This window comes from Caloenas nicobarica, chromosome 17, assembly GCF_036013445.1.
Source record: "Caloenas nicobarica isolate bCalNic1 chromosome 17, bCalNic1.hap1, whole genome shotgun sequence".
Classification (NCBI taxonomy): Eukaryota; Metazoa; Chordata; class Aves; order Columbiformes; family Columbidae; genus Caloenas; species Caloenas nicobarica.
This window is the reverse complement of record NC_088261.1, coordinates 10,176,674-10,192,771: the sequence shown is the minus strand read 5'-3', so window position 1 is coordinate 10,192,771 and position 16,098 is coordinate 10,176,674. Positions and strand designations below refer to the sequence as shown.

The window sequence follows — 16,098 nt, the reverse complement described above, 5'->3', positions numbered from 1 at the left end:
CCATCTATTGTCAGTGAGGGGGTTTTTTTAAGTGATTTTGCTCTTTAAGCTTTCAAGAATTGTACACTTTGCACATGCACAGAAGAGAAGGAAAGGTTTTTAAAAGAAATCTGCTGTTTCTCTGAGTTCCAGCTGCTGCTGTTTTACTCAGAATCTCCAATATACGTACCCATAGCGCCAGGTTACGGTTCCTGGGCCTCATTGTGTGGGCACCACGGGGAAAATGGCAAATGGGTGTCGGGGCGCAGGGACTGTCTTTGTGTCTTGATTGCCAAAATGGTCTTGATCTGGGGCAGTTATCGTCTGCAGGTGAAATAAGTGGTTTTAATCAACTTGTAATTAAATTGGACAGCTGGAAGCAGGGAGAGCCAGCACTATATGGGCACAGGTAGCAAGGAGAAGGTGTTGGGTGTTTTTACAAGGGGCTGGGATGGGATTTGCATGGATATGAGAGGACGGCGGCAGAAATCGCAGCCCTGGCTCGGAGGGGACAGGTCCTTCCCTCTGCGGCACACGGGACACTTATCTCTACAAGTGTCATCCTCACTTGTGTTGCTTTTTCCAGATTTTCTTCCAGGCATATCGTGTGTTGAGAACGAAGTGACCTTCTCAAAGGTCCCACGGTAGCTCAGGAGCACGAGCATCCTCCATTCGGATGCTTTTAAAGGTGCTTCCCAGGATAAAGGGAAGTGGTAGAGTTGCCCAGGGCAGTGGTGGAGCCACCATCCCTGGAGGCGTTTAAAAGGCGTTTAGACGAGGTTCTCAGGGACATGAGTTAGTGCTAGAGTTGGGTTATGGTTGGACTCAATGATCCCGAGGGTCTCTTCCAACCGAAACGATTCTATGATTAAGCCTCACCTGGGATTTACTCCTGGGCAAGCCTGGGGACAGCGGTTTGGTGCCATCACTGAGGGCTACACTGATTTTTTTTATTTTTTTTTTATTTTTTTTTTTTTATGCCATCCCCAAGTTTGTTGCCTTTCCATAAGCTACAGTGTGAAGTGCAGGCAAAACAGACCATTTTTGGGTTCGGTGTGGCCGATTTCCTGGTACTTCCCCGAATGTGTGAAGGATTGAGCTGACGGTGCCGGTTTCCACGTTTCTCCGCAGGGTGTCACGTACTGCGGCGAAAGCTCGGCCAGCAACCTCACTATGGCCAATGTCCCCTGGCATGAGGAAGTCGTGCGCTTCGTCCAGGACCTGGCCGAGCTCGTCCCCGACTACGAGATCGCCTGCGAGCACCAACACTCCAACTGTCTCCTAATAGCCCACAAAAAGGTGAGACTGCGCCGGGGTGAGACACCAGGCGCTGTATCTTCTCCTTGGAAACGTTGCACAATTGCATTGTTCCAACATACATTCTCTCTAGAGTTGGCTGGATGCTTTTTGGGGGAAAACATGTATTGCAGAGAGTTGTGGGGTAGTTAGTGAAGCCGCTGCAGGTTGTGATAACTCAGCCTTTCTCTGGCAATCCCAGCAAGATGCATTTAACGGCTGCAGGAGGAGGCAGGTGCAGCGTCTCCTGGGCTTTGTCACTCTCGCTTTGCATTTTGAGAAAGAAGAACAAGTTTTGTTTAGATGCGTTAGCTGGTTTTGTCTTGCTTCTAGATTTTCATGATGGTTTTCAGTGGCACAGACAGCTTGCTAAGGAAGTTACACCAAAATAGGCTTAGGAGGTGTTTTTCCTCTTGTTGATCTTTGCTATACTCACCAGAACTGCAGACATCCTTCCTCTCAATCAGAGTTAATGTATTTTTCTTCATTCAGAGAAATAATTTTGGTAAAAGACATTGATATGTGGATGTTAGCAGAGGCTGCTTTCCTTTTGAACTGGAGCTGCCTTCCTGCAGAACTGCTTTGCAGGACGAATGAAGCAGCTGGGACAATTAACCACGTTCTCCATCCTGAGGATGGAGAAGAGGTCACGGTGCTGCCCTCGGACAGCAGGCGTTTTGCAGGCCCAGTGCGGCTCAGCAGCCTGTGTGTGTGTAAAATGCTGTGTCCAAAGTTTGGGTTCCTTCTTAAATACCATCCACACAGTTTGGAATACAAGTGAAATGCCAAAAAAGAAAAAAAAAAAAAATTAAAAGATGGCAGGATATGAAAAATCTCAAGTACAATTTGCCTTTGTGAGATTCAGAAAAGCTTAATAGAAAGATAATAAAAATGTATAGTAGTGGGCTAGCTAGGCAACTGATGGAGCAGCTACTTACAATGCTAATTGTGATGATTTTGCTCTTTGCATGTTCTTCGCTTGCGTTTGCTGAAGTCACGAGTGCTCTCGTGTCCCTTGCCTGAATAGGAGCTGGTTTGAGTGGTGTCGGGCTTTCCATGCCAGGTGGTTCGCAGTACGCACGGGGAATAACTGGTTAAAATCACTATTTGCAAAATATTGCAATATTTTAAATACATGTTTGATTAGAATCTCGTTGGTGAAAACTCTGCACGGTTACAAACCTGTGGTTTCTTTCGCAATTTCCAGTTTTATGGGCACAGCTCTAAAGGAGCAGAGAACAGGATACCTGGCGCCGCTTTTGTTTTAACTCACCTTAAAGTTGCTTTATTTACAGTCTCGGTCTTGGTTGTTGCCACTGGCAACTGTGCCTGTGCAAATCCTTGAATGCAAAATATTCTTTTTCCGTTCTAAGGTGAAGGGCCCAGGGAAAGAAAGGAACCAAATTGCCCCCTAACTTATTGAAGCATAATTTAAACAACACTGTTAGTAACAAGAATAGATTGATACCGGCCCAGGAGGAATTCAACAGCTGCTTTGCTTTCCAAAGCCATTAGGAGAGGGTGTCTTTTGGAAATAATCTATGCTCTGTACTAAAATAACTAATAAAAAATAAATTTATTTCTATTACGTTTAATTCAGAATTTCAGGCTCCAGTGGAGAATAAAATTTGTCAGTGTCTATTATTTGCAGAAAACCCATGCTCTGGGAACAATCAAACCGCAGTGAGTAATTGCAAAATCAAAGGTGTCTTTAAAAAGTTAAGGAGCTGCAGGAAGACGGTAATAAAAATCGTTAGGGAATGTGATTTATTTCACTGTGTTCTTCTAGGTCTGGGTTTTGAGGTGTTCAAACAACGCTCACATTAATAATTTTAGATGCCAATATTGAAATGCCAGGGGAATAACATGTTTTGCTTGCAGCCTCTGCTCCTTGATTTATGGAGAATCACTGATTGGCACCTGCTTACCTGATAAGTAATAGTTCAGGACTTGGGCTCTGAAGTCTCTTAAGGCCAAGGATTTAGGTGGAAAAAGGGATTTTTAGGTAGAGAAAACTGCAATTTGTATGTCTGTGGTTATTTTCTCAGGAAATCAAGAGGCGATACAGAGACAGGAGCATTTTGGGGGTACTTCAGTGTCTTAAAACATCTACCATTAGGCTTCAAGTCTCTTCCCACACACACATCCCCATTTTTCTTTATTTTTTCTTGCTGACCAGCTGTGGGATCCTGGTGTCCGAGTGTCTCTGCAGTTACAGGCGCTCGTGAACCCATCAGGACTCATTGGGATGTGCCGCGCTTCACCTGCGGGAGCTTTGGATCTGGTACTACCTGAGCAGAGCTTAACAAGCCTCATAAACTACAAGCCTTACAGCAAAATGTTTGTTTTCTAGTTACCCTTCACAGCGCCGTAAAAAAAAAAAAATCACATGGAGAGCACCTGTGCCCTGCTCAGCATGACCTGAAAACATGTTGGTTACTGGTATTTCCATGGTTTTTTTGGGCCAACCGGGTATCAGCTGCTTAAGCGTAAAGGATGAGGGGGGACAGGCAGGGCTGGGCTGGGCTCCCATGGGGGGACATCTCTTCTTCCCGGCTCTTCTGCACCCCCTCCCAGCTTCCCAGTTCCCCGTACGTGCTGGTTTCCATCCCTCCTTGAGAGCTGTTTTGGCTCCGTCCTCTTTGATTCTTTTCTTCAGCAATAGTGCTCAATTGTTGAGTGATTATATTTGCGTTGTAGCAAATCCTATAAGCGCCATGGTACAAAAAAAACTAATTTATTACAGCACTTTTGAACTAATTGGCTGAGATATTGAGACAGCAGCTACTTTATAATTTAACAGTTAATTCAAGTAACCTTTTCCAGAGAGAGACCTTAGGCGGCTGCTTTTCCTGGGTTGTAACAATAAACGTATCCTCAAGACAACCATAACAAGTGCCTGAGAAAGCGGAATGTGCTACAGCTGCCTCACAGCCAAGATTTTGTTTCAAATGAGAGTTAACATCTTAGTAATTTCTAGAATAAAACCCTCCGCTCCACTTTGTTGGATTTGCTTTACACATGTGTTTACCACCCGTTCTGTGTCGAAACACCTGCCTGCCAATTATCTCCTGTTAATTCATTTAAATATCTACCTTGCTCTTGCAAGCGCGTTGTTTCCCAGCCCCGTTCTCCCTGTTGTTTTACAACTGCGAGTTTCTTGTCGGTGCAATTTGTATCGGCTGCTGCTTGGGAGTTTTGCTGCTCGGTCTGCTCCGTGGCAGGTTTACCAGCAGGCGTGAGCATCCCTGCATCAGCCTGGCGGTGCTGGGGTTGATTTTTCATGGTAATGAACTATGTCTAGTACAGGGAATAGTCCTGCAGTCCCATCCATCTTTGCTGTCTTCAGAGATCTCAGTTAACAGGGTGACATGATGGCTGGAGGGCTCAGAAAAGTGTCATTGTCGTCCTTTTTTACCCTAATAAATGGATAAGCCTGACTTCCGCAAGCAGAACCGAGTCCATACCCTGGATGCAGATGTTCCCTCGTCATGTGGATACGGTTCTGGGTCATAGAGTTACAGAATCATAGAATGTCCTGAGTTGGAAGGGGCTCACAAGGATCATCGAATCCAACTCCTGTCTGTGTCCTGGACCTCCCTTGGACACTCTGAAGAGCAGAGAGGCCCTGCCGAGAGATCTGGACAAACCGGAGAACTGGGCAATCACCAACCACATGAAGTTCAACAAGGGCAAGTGCCGGATCTTACACCTGAGACAACCCCGGCTGTACAGACAGACTGGGGGACGAGATGCTGGAGAGCAGCTCTGCAGAGAGGGACCTGGGGGTTCTGGTCAATGGCAAGTTGAACATGAGCCACCAGTGTCCCTGGAGCCAAGAGAGACCCGTGTCCTGGTGCACCCAGCACAGCAGGGCCAGCCGGGCAGGGAGGGGATTGTCCCGCTCTGCTCTGCGCTGGGGCGGCCTCACCTGGAGCATTCACTGTGTGCAGGGCTGGGGACACAGGAGAAAAGGAGATAAAGCTGCTGGAGAGTGTCCAGAGGAGGCTGCGAAGCTGGTGAAGGGTTTGGAGGGGAAGCCGTGTGAGGAGCGGCTGAAGTCCCTGGGTTTGTTCAGCTGGAGCAGAGGAGACTGAGGGCAGAGCTCATGGGGCTGCAGCTCCAGCAGGGGAGCAGGAGGGGCAGGGCTGAGCTCTTCTCTCTGTGACAGTGACAGAACCCAGGGAATGGCAGGAAGATGTGCCAGGGGAGGGGCAGTTGGACATGAGGAAAAGGTTCTTCACCCAGAGGTGCTGGACACTGGAACAGGCTCCCCAGGGAGGTGTCCCGGCCCCAACCTGACAGTGTTCAAGAAGAGACTGGACAATGTCCTCAGACACGCGGTGTCCTGTGCAGGGAGAGGAGCTGGACCTGATGATCCTTAGGGGTCCTTCCAACTCAGGACATTGTAATTCTATGATTCTATTTCCCCGCTGGATGTGGTCCAGGTGAACTGGGTGTTCTCCAGGGTGAGTGTGGTGTCCCCTGCACTCAGGAATGAGCCACAAAATGACCCAAGGCAGCTGCTTTTAGGAAGCTCCCTGTAATAATTTGATCTTTTCCGGGGCCAGAATGCAGTGCTGAGGGTACACAGGGTACCACCGAGCAGGCGTCACGAGGAGTTTGAGTTGAAATGAGTTGTGGGGAGATGGGAACATGGCCAAAGGTGCTCATTGCTCTCCATCAATCTTCCCAGGAAAGGAGGAATCAGCCTTTCCCTTCCCACCGGGGTTTCCAGCATCGCCCATGTCTGCACCGCGGGCTCAGGAGGGACCCGAGGGCTTCACGTGCGTCCTGGCTGTGCTCGCGGAGGCTCAAGAGGTCGGGTGAAAGGCGCTGAAGTTGTTCCATGCTGAGCAATTCATCTATATTTAGGGAGGAAAAGGAAGCACTTAACTACCAGCTGCAGATCGACTAACAAGGGTTATATTAGAGAAAAATAGTCCGTTGCGTTTTATTTCCTTCCTGCCTTCGCACATCATTTGCAGAGCGCAAGCCGTCGTTGCGGTCCAGATCCAGAATTGGGACCACGTCCTCTGCCTGCTCGCCCACCGGTCACCCCGTCCCTGTGACAAAATCACAGCGCAAGGGGAAAAACAAACCTGGGTTTGCTGCTTCGTGCGATAATGTCCCCCAGTAGGTGCAATGTCCCTGTTTCTGTGCAGATGCAGGGGATTCCCCAGCTGAGGACAAGGTGTCTCAGTAGCCAAAGAAGCACCTTAATGCAGGTGTGAGCATGAAACGTTATCTTTCCTGAAGGTTTTTTTTTCTTTCCGTTTTCTCCTTCCAAATAGGAAGGCGGCTCTGAGCTTGATCTGTTAGTTATTAAAGGAAGATCACAGTTATCCCTTTTTCATCCGTCGGAATTAAAACTGTCTGCATGTAGCCCTGATTTAATTGGCAGATGAGATGTTCCGTTCCGCAGCGGGTAAGAATTAAAAAAAAAAAAAAAACAAAAAACAAAAAACCACTTTAGCAATAATGAATCTTTTCTTTAGAATAACTCGAGCAAGATTCGATGGAATAAGCGGAAGGCAGCGCGTTGCGGAGGAGCCGTCCCGAGGCGCTCGGGTCACCTTTGTGTTGCTTTGCTGGTGCCTTTTTATTTCACTTTTGGAGAACACGACAGCAGATCCCATTTCCAGACATTCTAGATGCCGGATTTGGAAGGTTTTTCATCTACTTTAATGTGTCTCATTGCTAATGAGTGCTGATTTAGGTCACTGAATATATAACTATTAATATGAGGCTGCTTTGTGTTTCCATCTAAAATCGATGGAAACCGTTGGTGCCGTTAATTGTTCATAGACACTGTCTGCGAAGTTGCGAGGGCTTTCACAGCTGGGTTATTCCCAGGACTCACTGTCCCTCCGCAGATTTTGGTTTAACCCCATGGACGTGGACATGCCCAGTGTCCTGTTCCATTGATTATTGCCCTGGACTGCACACATTTGTAACTTAATAACCAGCTTAATCTTAATTTCTTCTCCTTAAAGTCTGAGGTTACAACTGGTAATTAAAAGGAAAAGTTTTGTCGCTTTTTCACAAGCAATATGATCCTGTTTAGATAAATTAATCGACAATATTTCTTCTTTTCATGAGTAACTCCAGTTCAATCACTTCCACTGTCAAACAAAGGTAGCCTTAAATAATTGTGAGCCTTAATTAGATGAGAAATTATGTGTAATAATTCAGTGAATTATTTGATTGGAGAGCTTCTTAGTGGCAGGTGGCGAAAATAGTCACAGCAGTTGTATAATTTAAGTGCTTTGCACTCCCATTCTATATGATCTGTTTTAATAATAACCTGTGTGAAAGTGCAAAAACCGGTTTGTTTATTGCGATGATGGGCTGTCTTCAAATTGAAATGAAGGAGCTCAAGACTGGAGCCATGGAGATCATTTTTCCAGCTGCTTTTGATGTTGTACCCAGAGAAGTGGCTGGCAATGGGGACCAGCAAGAGAAAACCAGGAGCTGGAAGCTGCTGAATTACAAATCTGAAGGGGGAACTAATCCCCAGGTTGACACATTTGACATGTCCTGTTTCAGGTAGCAGCAGAATTAAACGTTTCTAAGCCAAGTGACCTTGGGAGGTGACGTGGAGCCAGAAGATGTGACTTTATTTTCCAGAAGGGGGATCGTAAAGGTAAAAACTCGCCAGTCAGCCATGGTGAGAGTGGGATGAACTTACCCATCCCAGCTTCTTGCGTGGCCTCGGCTGCCGGGGTGTTTTCATTCCTGCTGCTGCCAGAGCCCAGCTGCACCGTCTAGACAGTCCATGAGGCTCCTGTCTGTCCGGTATAGAAAATCCAGATGTTTGTTACCCCACGGAACATGTGGACGTGGTTCACAGAGCCGTCACCCGTGAGCTTTGTGCTGTTTGTTCAGGGCCGATGCGCTGCGGCAGAGCTGGGCTCCGTACGTGTCCCCTGGTCTCTGCGGTGACAACGGAAATGTCCAAGGAAACAAAAGGGATGACGAGTGTTCGACTCCTGCGCGGCTGGAGTAAAAAGTAGCTGGGATGGATTTATTTCTGTATTCTGAGATTTATCACTGGAGTTTGATGAAACTTGCAGTGTTTTGGTGTGGGATTGTTCCAGCTGCTGCCAGAGGTGCTAAGGGAGAGTGTTTCTGCTATGGATTTTTTTTTTTCCCCTCAAAATACTCTTAATAAAAGCCCTGTAGGGTGTGGGTGCGGGATGAGTGCTCTTCAGTGACCACGTGGGCCATGAGCTCACTCGACCTGAGATCCACAATCTGCACAGGCAGGAAAACTTGCAAACAAGTGTTTGAGGTCCATGACCATAGACATGTAACCATGGAATTAAAAGTAAATAAATCTGCCGAAGACCTGTGCGCAAAGTCACACTCCGTCTCCCCAGAACAAAGCTTTTCCTTCATAGCGAAACAGTATATTTAAGCTCGGCAAAGAAAATATTTTAAAGAAAGCCCCTGCAAAACAGACTGAGAGTCTCCTGGCTGCTTCTCCAAAGATAATTCAAAGATAAGTTGTTTTCACAGGCAGAATAAATGGAGCGTGGTAGTGGTTTGGTTTATTTTAAATCCCTCTGTGTGTTTAAATGCTCAGGCGGTGCAGGGACCATAATGTTTGCAGGCTCTGAGTGCGTTACTTCCCTTAAAAGTCTTTGTACATTAAATGATTTTGTTATTTTTATTTTTTGGAAAGCGAATCCCTGCCTGCCGTGGGCTCTCCCTACCCCCTGTGTGTTGCTGCACCGGTTCCTGTGCTTCCCTGCGCTGTTTTATCTGCTGGATTTACTCTTTTTTGTGTGTGTGGTCTTTACACATAAACCTGCTGTATTTAATCGTTAAACCCTATGCATCTGCCTGGGGAAGAAGCCTTGTGTCGGATGACTAAATCTTCGCATCCTTGAGCAATTAAAGAGCGGCTGTTGCGAGACCCAAAGCTCTGCGTTCTCTGCTCCTTGGGGATGCTGCCTTGCGATAGCCACTACTATGTAGTCCTTTCCTGAAAATATATTAATTTTTTTTTTATACAGAAAGACCATAATGAATGGATGATGAGGAACCTTCTAGTTTCAGTGTGTTTTTCTGTAAAGAAAATACCATATTATCCTTGTTAGGACAAACTAATTGATTTTTGGCTGGCTCCCATTTTCTCAGTGTTAGAGTTTCTTCTCTGCCTCTCTTCTGTATTTTATCCCTTCGTATAAACCCTGTGTTTATTTCTCAGCAATTATGCATGTCTGGAGGAATATGTAGTAAATTGTACTACTATATTAGCCTCAATATATGCATATGTTTTTAACCCCAAAAAGTCGCTTATGCAAATATGTTGATAAGAAAAAAAATATGTAGTGTTGTGGCTCTTCTCCTCCATGAATGCTTATGGGTTTCTGTAGCAAGAAGCTTCTCTCTTTGCAGTCGGAGCAGCTGTAAACCCACTGCAAAAGATAATTTAAAGACGTTTCTTGTTTGTATCCTCTCTCATGAGTTCTAGGAGAAGAGGGAGGTGTGAGCTGTGCTGTGTTGATGCTCCCAGGTGTCTTGGCTCCCTGTTTTAGTCCTGGCTCCTAATTGTCTTTGCAGTATATAGATAAATTTTGCTATAGACTGTTGAAGGGACTGGCCATGTCCGTGGACACCACAGCCCCGGGCAGGTCACTCTGTCCCTTTGCTCCATTGCTCTCCGTGATCCAGCCGTGCTGTTCTGGTAAGGGTGTGTAACCTCCCGACAAATGTCCCCAGTGCCGGTCCAGCATCACACCTAAATCTGCTTTTCTGGCCTTGAAGGCCACGACGAGTTCTCCCTCTCTTGTTTTTCCAGCATTAATGCCTGCTTGGGGCAATGCCCCAGCTGTAGGATCTGCAAAAATCAGGCAAGGTTTGCATTGCTGTGCACCTGGATCGTGTCTGCAGGGACCCAGCGGTGACGGGGCCTTGGGGACCCTGGAAACACGAGCTCCAAGGGGAAGGTGTGCGCTGGCTCCTGTGCCATCTCACTGCCCGAGCGAAGCCTTCGCTACAGGACAGACCTTGAGGTGCTGGAGCGAGTTGAGAGAAGGGGAAGGAGCTGGAGCACAAGTGTGATGGGAGCGGCTGAGGGAGCTGGGGGTTCAGCTGGAGAACAGGAGCTGAGGGGAGACCTTCTGATCTCTGACCTGCCTGAAAGGAGCTTGGAGCCAGGGGGGTCGGGCTCTGCTCCCCAGGAACAAGCGCCAGGACCAGAGGAAACGGCCTCAAGTTGCGCCCGGGGAGGTTGAGGTTGGATCTGGGGAACAATTTCTTCCCCCAAGGGCTGTGGGGCATTGGAACAGGCTGCCCAGGGCAGTGCTGGAGTCACCATCCCTGGAGGGGTTGGACAGACGGAGATGAGGTTCTCAGGGACATGGGGCAGTGCCAGGGGTGGGTTACGGTTGGACTTGATGATCTGGAGGGTCTTTTCCAGCTGAAATGATTCTATGATTCTATGAGTTTGATTTTTCCAGACAACCCAGCCTGGCTTCAGAGCCAGCTGCAGGAGCTTCATTACTTTTTTTATGATGCTAGCTTAAAAAAAAAAAAATATGAGGGAAGGGTTTCAGCCATTTGTCTTTTGCCGATGTATTTATCTACCTTAAGAGACTTAACCAGGTGGTGAAAAATTCAATAAAAAACCCAACCGCGTTAGCCTCAAATAGCACCGATGTTTAGCATTGTCTCGCCTGTTATATGGATGTTGTGAAACTACTTTGAGTCTTAAATCTTTTGTTATCTGTGGAATAATCACAAAATTGTTAAAGTCAAATCTGCAAACCTGTGGGCAATTGAGGCTGTTCTCCCACACCCCGTGTTTGTCTGGTTTTTATTCCTCAGCAGAAGTAATTGCTTTCCATGACACACTTAAAAGATTGCTCCCATTTCTTCGTGTTTTATAGCTGTGCTGTTGCGGCACTAAAAATCTTTAATATTATTTAATCTGCTTGTCTAATGAAACCCAGACGGCCTTTGTCTGGTTGTTCTGGGGGGAACGGTATCGTCACCTTAGAGTTCTATGGTTCTGTGGCTCCTGGCCTTAACACCAGTGTTGTGGCAGAAGCTGCACGCTCAGGCGGAATCAAAATTAAATAGCTTAAAATCTCACTTTGGTGACCTGACCAAAGTTCAGGGCCCAAGCAGCACAGGTGGTTTATGCAAATCTGGAGGGTTCTATCCTGTAAGGAAGTAGGTTAATGTCCAGGAAAGCAGAGCTGGGGCTTTAAAGAATCATAGAATTATTTTGGTAGGAAAAGATCCTCAAGATCATCAAGTCCAACCATAACCCAGCCCTGGCACTGCCCCATGTCCCTGAGAACCTCATCCCCGTCTGTCCAACCCCTCCAGGGATGGTGACTCCAGCACTGCCCTGGGCAGCCTGTTCCAATGCCCCACAGCCCTTGGGGGAAGAAATTGTTCCCCAGATCCAACCTCAACCTCCCCTGGCGCAACTTGAGGCCGTTTCCTCTGGTCCTGGCGCTTGTTCCTGGGGAGCAGAGCCCGACCCCCCTGGCTCCAAGCTCCTTTCAGGCAGGTCAGAGATCAGAAGGTCTCCCCTCAGCTCCTGTTCTCCAGCTGAACCCCCAGCTCCCTCAGCCGCTCCCATCACACTTGTGCTCCAGCCCCTCACCAGCTCTGTTCCCTTCTCTCAACTCGCTCCAGCACCTCAAGGCCTTTCTTGGTGTGAGGGGCCCAAAACTGACCCCCAGGATTCAAGGTGGATGCTCAGGGGTCTCGGCGGTGGGGACAGATGTCCCTTCCTGCCACCCACCAGGCCACCTCTCAACATCCCCCCTTGCTCAGAAGCACAACCTGGGGTCTGGCAGGTCTGGACATGTGTCCTTTGGGCTGGCCCCATCCTCCCTTCTCCTCTGTGTGTTCCTCCAGTGACCTCTGAGAGCTTCACTTCCCAACTCTTGGCCTCCCCAGGGCAGAGCAGAGCGGGAGGAACAACCTCCCTCAACCTGCTGCCCACACTCCTCCTCCCACACCCCAGGAACCATTGGCCTCTTGCCCACAGGCCACGTTGGCGCCTCATGGTCAACTTGTTGCCCGCAATGTGAATAACGAGCGTTGGATGAGTTTATCTAAGGCGAGAGTTGTTCCCACTGCGGTGACTCTGCAGTCTCACATCCCCGCTCTGCGCGGGGTCGGCTCCTGCAGAAACGCGCTGTAATTCCGCAGGCGGCCAGCGATGAGCGTTAGCAATGTTTGATTGCAAACTTTTGCAGGTGTCAGCAGTTTCTCCAACCAAAAAAGCTTTTAGCTCTTGGGCAGAAAGTCAAGTGCCGTTTTAAATGCGTAGCCATCAAGTTTTTGAAAAATACAGGGAGTCAGTCTGTTTTCCCTCTTTTTTTAATTTTTTTTGGATGAAGTGCATATTAAGCTCTTAGATAAATCCTAATTGAGGATTCAGTCAGGGCTGTTGCTAAATTAGCAGAGCAGGTCTGCTAGACAAACGCAGCCTCACCTTGCCAAAATAAGCAGTTCTTAAAACCCTCACGTGGAAAGAGGATCCGTGGCACTGAACGGTTTTATTTTCCCTCGTTCCCCGACACGACCCTCTTGCACCTTTCAAGAACTGCCCAAATCCAGCCCAGTCCAGCACACGGCTCCGCTGTCGCTCCCGCAGTGTTTTGCCGGGTTGTGGCTGCGCTGGGGCCGTGTCACACACTCCGGACGGGGCCTTTGGGTGGCCTTGGAAATGTCCCTTTGTCGAGGGGTTCCTGGGTATCACTTCGGATAGACACGTTTCCTTCAGGGCTCTTTCCATGCCTCAAGTCGAGGTCTTTCGGGTATAATGACACCTGGCAAGAGCAGACGTGCCTGGAACGTGCGGTTTGGGATGTGCCGTAGAAACCTCCTCCTGGCAAAGTGGGGACGAGGTGGTGGTGGGATTGGGGTCAAGCAAAGCACCTGTCAAACCCTCCAGAAGATCATCTGTTAAATGGCTAAAGCTGTAAGAAAAAGAAACCCATCCTGTATCTGTGTGTGGTGCCAAACCTCAGCGATGAAATTTGGCTCAGAAACGGTAAGTTCTGGATATTTGTCCACCTGAATTTTTTTCTGTCCCGTGTTAGTGTCTGGCTGGCTTTACCCTGGACTGTAATGTGGCTAGAAAATGAATAGACTACAGCTGCATAACCAATTTAACGTGCACCTGGCTTGTCTTCGCATGAGTGTGATATTTCGTACTCCCCATTCTCCCCGGCTCGGTAACACGTTTCTTCTCCTCCCAGTTCAAGGTCGATGGCGACTGGTTCACCTGGATCGACTACGGACGCTTCCAGGAGCTGGTGCGAGAGCACGAGAGGAGCGGTGGGGCCGAGACCTTCACAGCGGCCGATTACGTGGCCAGAACTCCTGACTGGGCGCTGTTTGGGTCCAGGGAAAGGGGCTTTGATCCCCTGGATGTGAGATACCAGCGGAAGAACAAAGCGAGAGACATCTCGGGGTGCTGAGGGCAGCTGGGGCTCGCCCGGCTCCTGGCTGGCTGATCAGGTTTGGGTTCCATTTCTAGGCTAAAACCAACTTTTTTTTAATATAGATCACCTAGATTTTTCTGACGTTTGATGTTGAGAAGGAGGGCGAAGCCTTTATTTAACCTTTCCCTCCTGTTTTTAGGGCTTCTTGGATGAAAATATTTATAAAGGTCTTTATCGCAAGATAACTCCCAAATGGTGCATGCCAGCAATTTATCGTAATTAGCACTGTGGTGAGGGAGGCAGCGGCTGTGGTGGCCACAGCGGAGAGGATTTGGGGTTGGATGTGGAGGAGGAGCGTTCGTTTGACGTTGGTCTCCAGCACGTGCTGGTGCCCAGAAACATTCGGCGTCCACGAGAACCAGTGCCAAGGGGATTTTGACACCGCAGGGACCCGCAGATGGGTCTGGATCTAAAAGCCCGAGCTCTGCTGGAACTGTTGTACTGACGATAACAAAGATTTATATATTTTAAACATTGGTGCCAATCGCCGTAAAGACCCTGTCCCACCCCCAAGAAGCTGCACCTTGGACATGGTGTAAGCAGCAGCACCCCTTTAATATTGCCTGCAACTTCTGATATCTCTCCAAATATTTTCCAACTTTGTAGGTTTGGCAACGAATATTTTCTGAGCAGTTTTTATCGCACTCCCCCAGCGGCTCTAAACAACACATAGAATTCTTCAAAGCCCCGTCGGGTGGTGAGGACGTGGTTTGGGGAGCCCGCCGGGTGAGACACCAGCACACGTTTCCCTTTGCTCTGTGCGGACACGTCGGCAGCGTTGCTGCTGCTTTGGGTGCAGGGGGTAACCTGATATAAGCAAAGTTGAATCTGGTTGAGGTCTTTTTTGTCAAAAAAACAACTTTTTGAATCCGGAGAGGTGATGTCTAGGTGCGAGCTCCAGCTGCCGAACGGCTGAACTAGGGTCCAACGCTCTGTCCCGTGACCGGCAGCTCCCTGGACATGTGTCCCTCAGCCTTTTGGGGTGATGGGCTGTGCTATGGGAGGACAACAGGGCTCCCCGTCACCTGCACGGTGGCTTGTTCTGCTCCAGCTGAAGCCCTTGGGCCAAGGAGCCCGATGCAACCAGCTGTGGAAAGAGCTGAATTTAGCCCCAGAGGTGTCAGCTGCTGGGGGAAGAAAACGCGATCGTTTTGTGTTTGTTAAACTCCCGGAGCAGCGTCCAGAACCTTCACGACGTTCCCACCTCAACGGCGAGTCCGTAAACCTGCGATTCCCAGCGCCCGCGGTGCTGTGAGTGGGGAGCGTTCCTGACATCGTGGGTTTATTTCTTTTGAACAGAACCTCGTTTCTTAGACTGCAAAAAGTGTTTCTAAAGAAGAAAGAAAATAAAGTGATTTTCCCTAGAGGACCTCTGGTGTGTCACTGCTGTACAGGACTTTGCAAGGGGGGACTCCAAATGGATTTTAAAGGCTCAAAAGCACAAGTGTTGCAGAATTTTGTCTTTTTTCTTAATGGTGTGCAAAGTCCCTTGACCTGCTGGCCAAACTCTTCCTCACACACCCTGGGAACCATTGGCCTTGGGCATGGGGCCAATGCGCGTCCCTAGACCCCAGCAGGATGGTGACCAAGGCTGTGTCCCCCTGTCCCTCCTGGGGCCCCGTTGCCACCGGGAAGCTGCTCTGAGAGCGATTGGGGAGGATTCGCTCCTGCGATTCCACTCGAATTGCCTCGTGCTTCAAGGAAGTCTTCCTGTACACGTATCCGAAAGAATCCTCTGGCACAAGCAGCTCTCGATTGTATGACTTCATACAAATCGCCGGCTCCAGCTATTTCGGGGAGGTGCTGAACTGGGGACCCGGGTCGGTGCTGCAGCTCCAGGTGGGCACGGGAATCGTGTCCTGGGGCCAAAGAGCTTCGCTGCTGCTGGAAGGGTTTGGGTTTTTTTGTGGTTTTGTTTGTTTGTTTGTTTTTACCTGCTCTCCAACAGCAGCATTTCATGCCTCACCTGAAATTGCTTCCTTTATTCCTTCAGATTTAAAATAGATTTGCCGCTCACCAGGATGCTCATGGAGGCTGGAGGTTGTGGGTTTTTTCAGAGGGAGGATGGGGTGGGATGGGATGGGATGGATGCACTCTGAAAAAAAGTGATCTTTGGTTAAATGAAATCTTTTCTATTATTCTAAAGATCAGTAAAAGTCCCCAATCTGGAAAGACCTCTCCAAAGTCACAATCTCAGGATCAGCCCCTGCTCTTGCAATGGTGACATTCTGTCCCTGTAAACATAATAACTATAAACTTAATAACTGGGTTGTGCCAACCCATTTTCCATACGTTTCCATCTGGACCAGAACCACCTGCCGGGGGTGCAGGGGGGTCTCCA

The 16,098-nt window shown here is 48.5% G+C and overlaps 1 protein-coding gene across 4 annotated transcripts in view; it reads left to right on the top strand.

Moving 5' to 3' along the window:
• LOC135995620 (S-adenosyl-L-methionine-dependent tRNA 4-demethylwyosine synthase TYW1-like) overlaps positions 1 to 15,077 on the top strand; it is a 115,278-nt gene extending 100,201 nt beyond the window's left edge. For 3 of the 4 annotated variants that reach the window (XM_065647071.1, XM_065647070.1, XM_065647069.1), the window contains exons 15-16: positions 1,111 to 1,278; positions 13,512 to 15,077. In XM_065647071.1, the coding sequence (XP_065503143.1) occupies positions 1,111 to 1,278; positions 13,512 to 13,733 (390 nt within the window). In that variant the 3' untranslated portion in view covers positions 13,734 to 15,077. The remainder of the gene's footprint in view (positions 1 to 1,110; positions 1,279 to 13,511) is intronic. The other variant, XM_065647072.1, reaches the window with a different exon arrangement.
• The last annotated feature ends 1,021 nt before the right edge of the window (positions 15,078 to 16,098 follow it).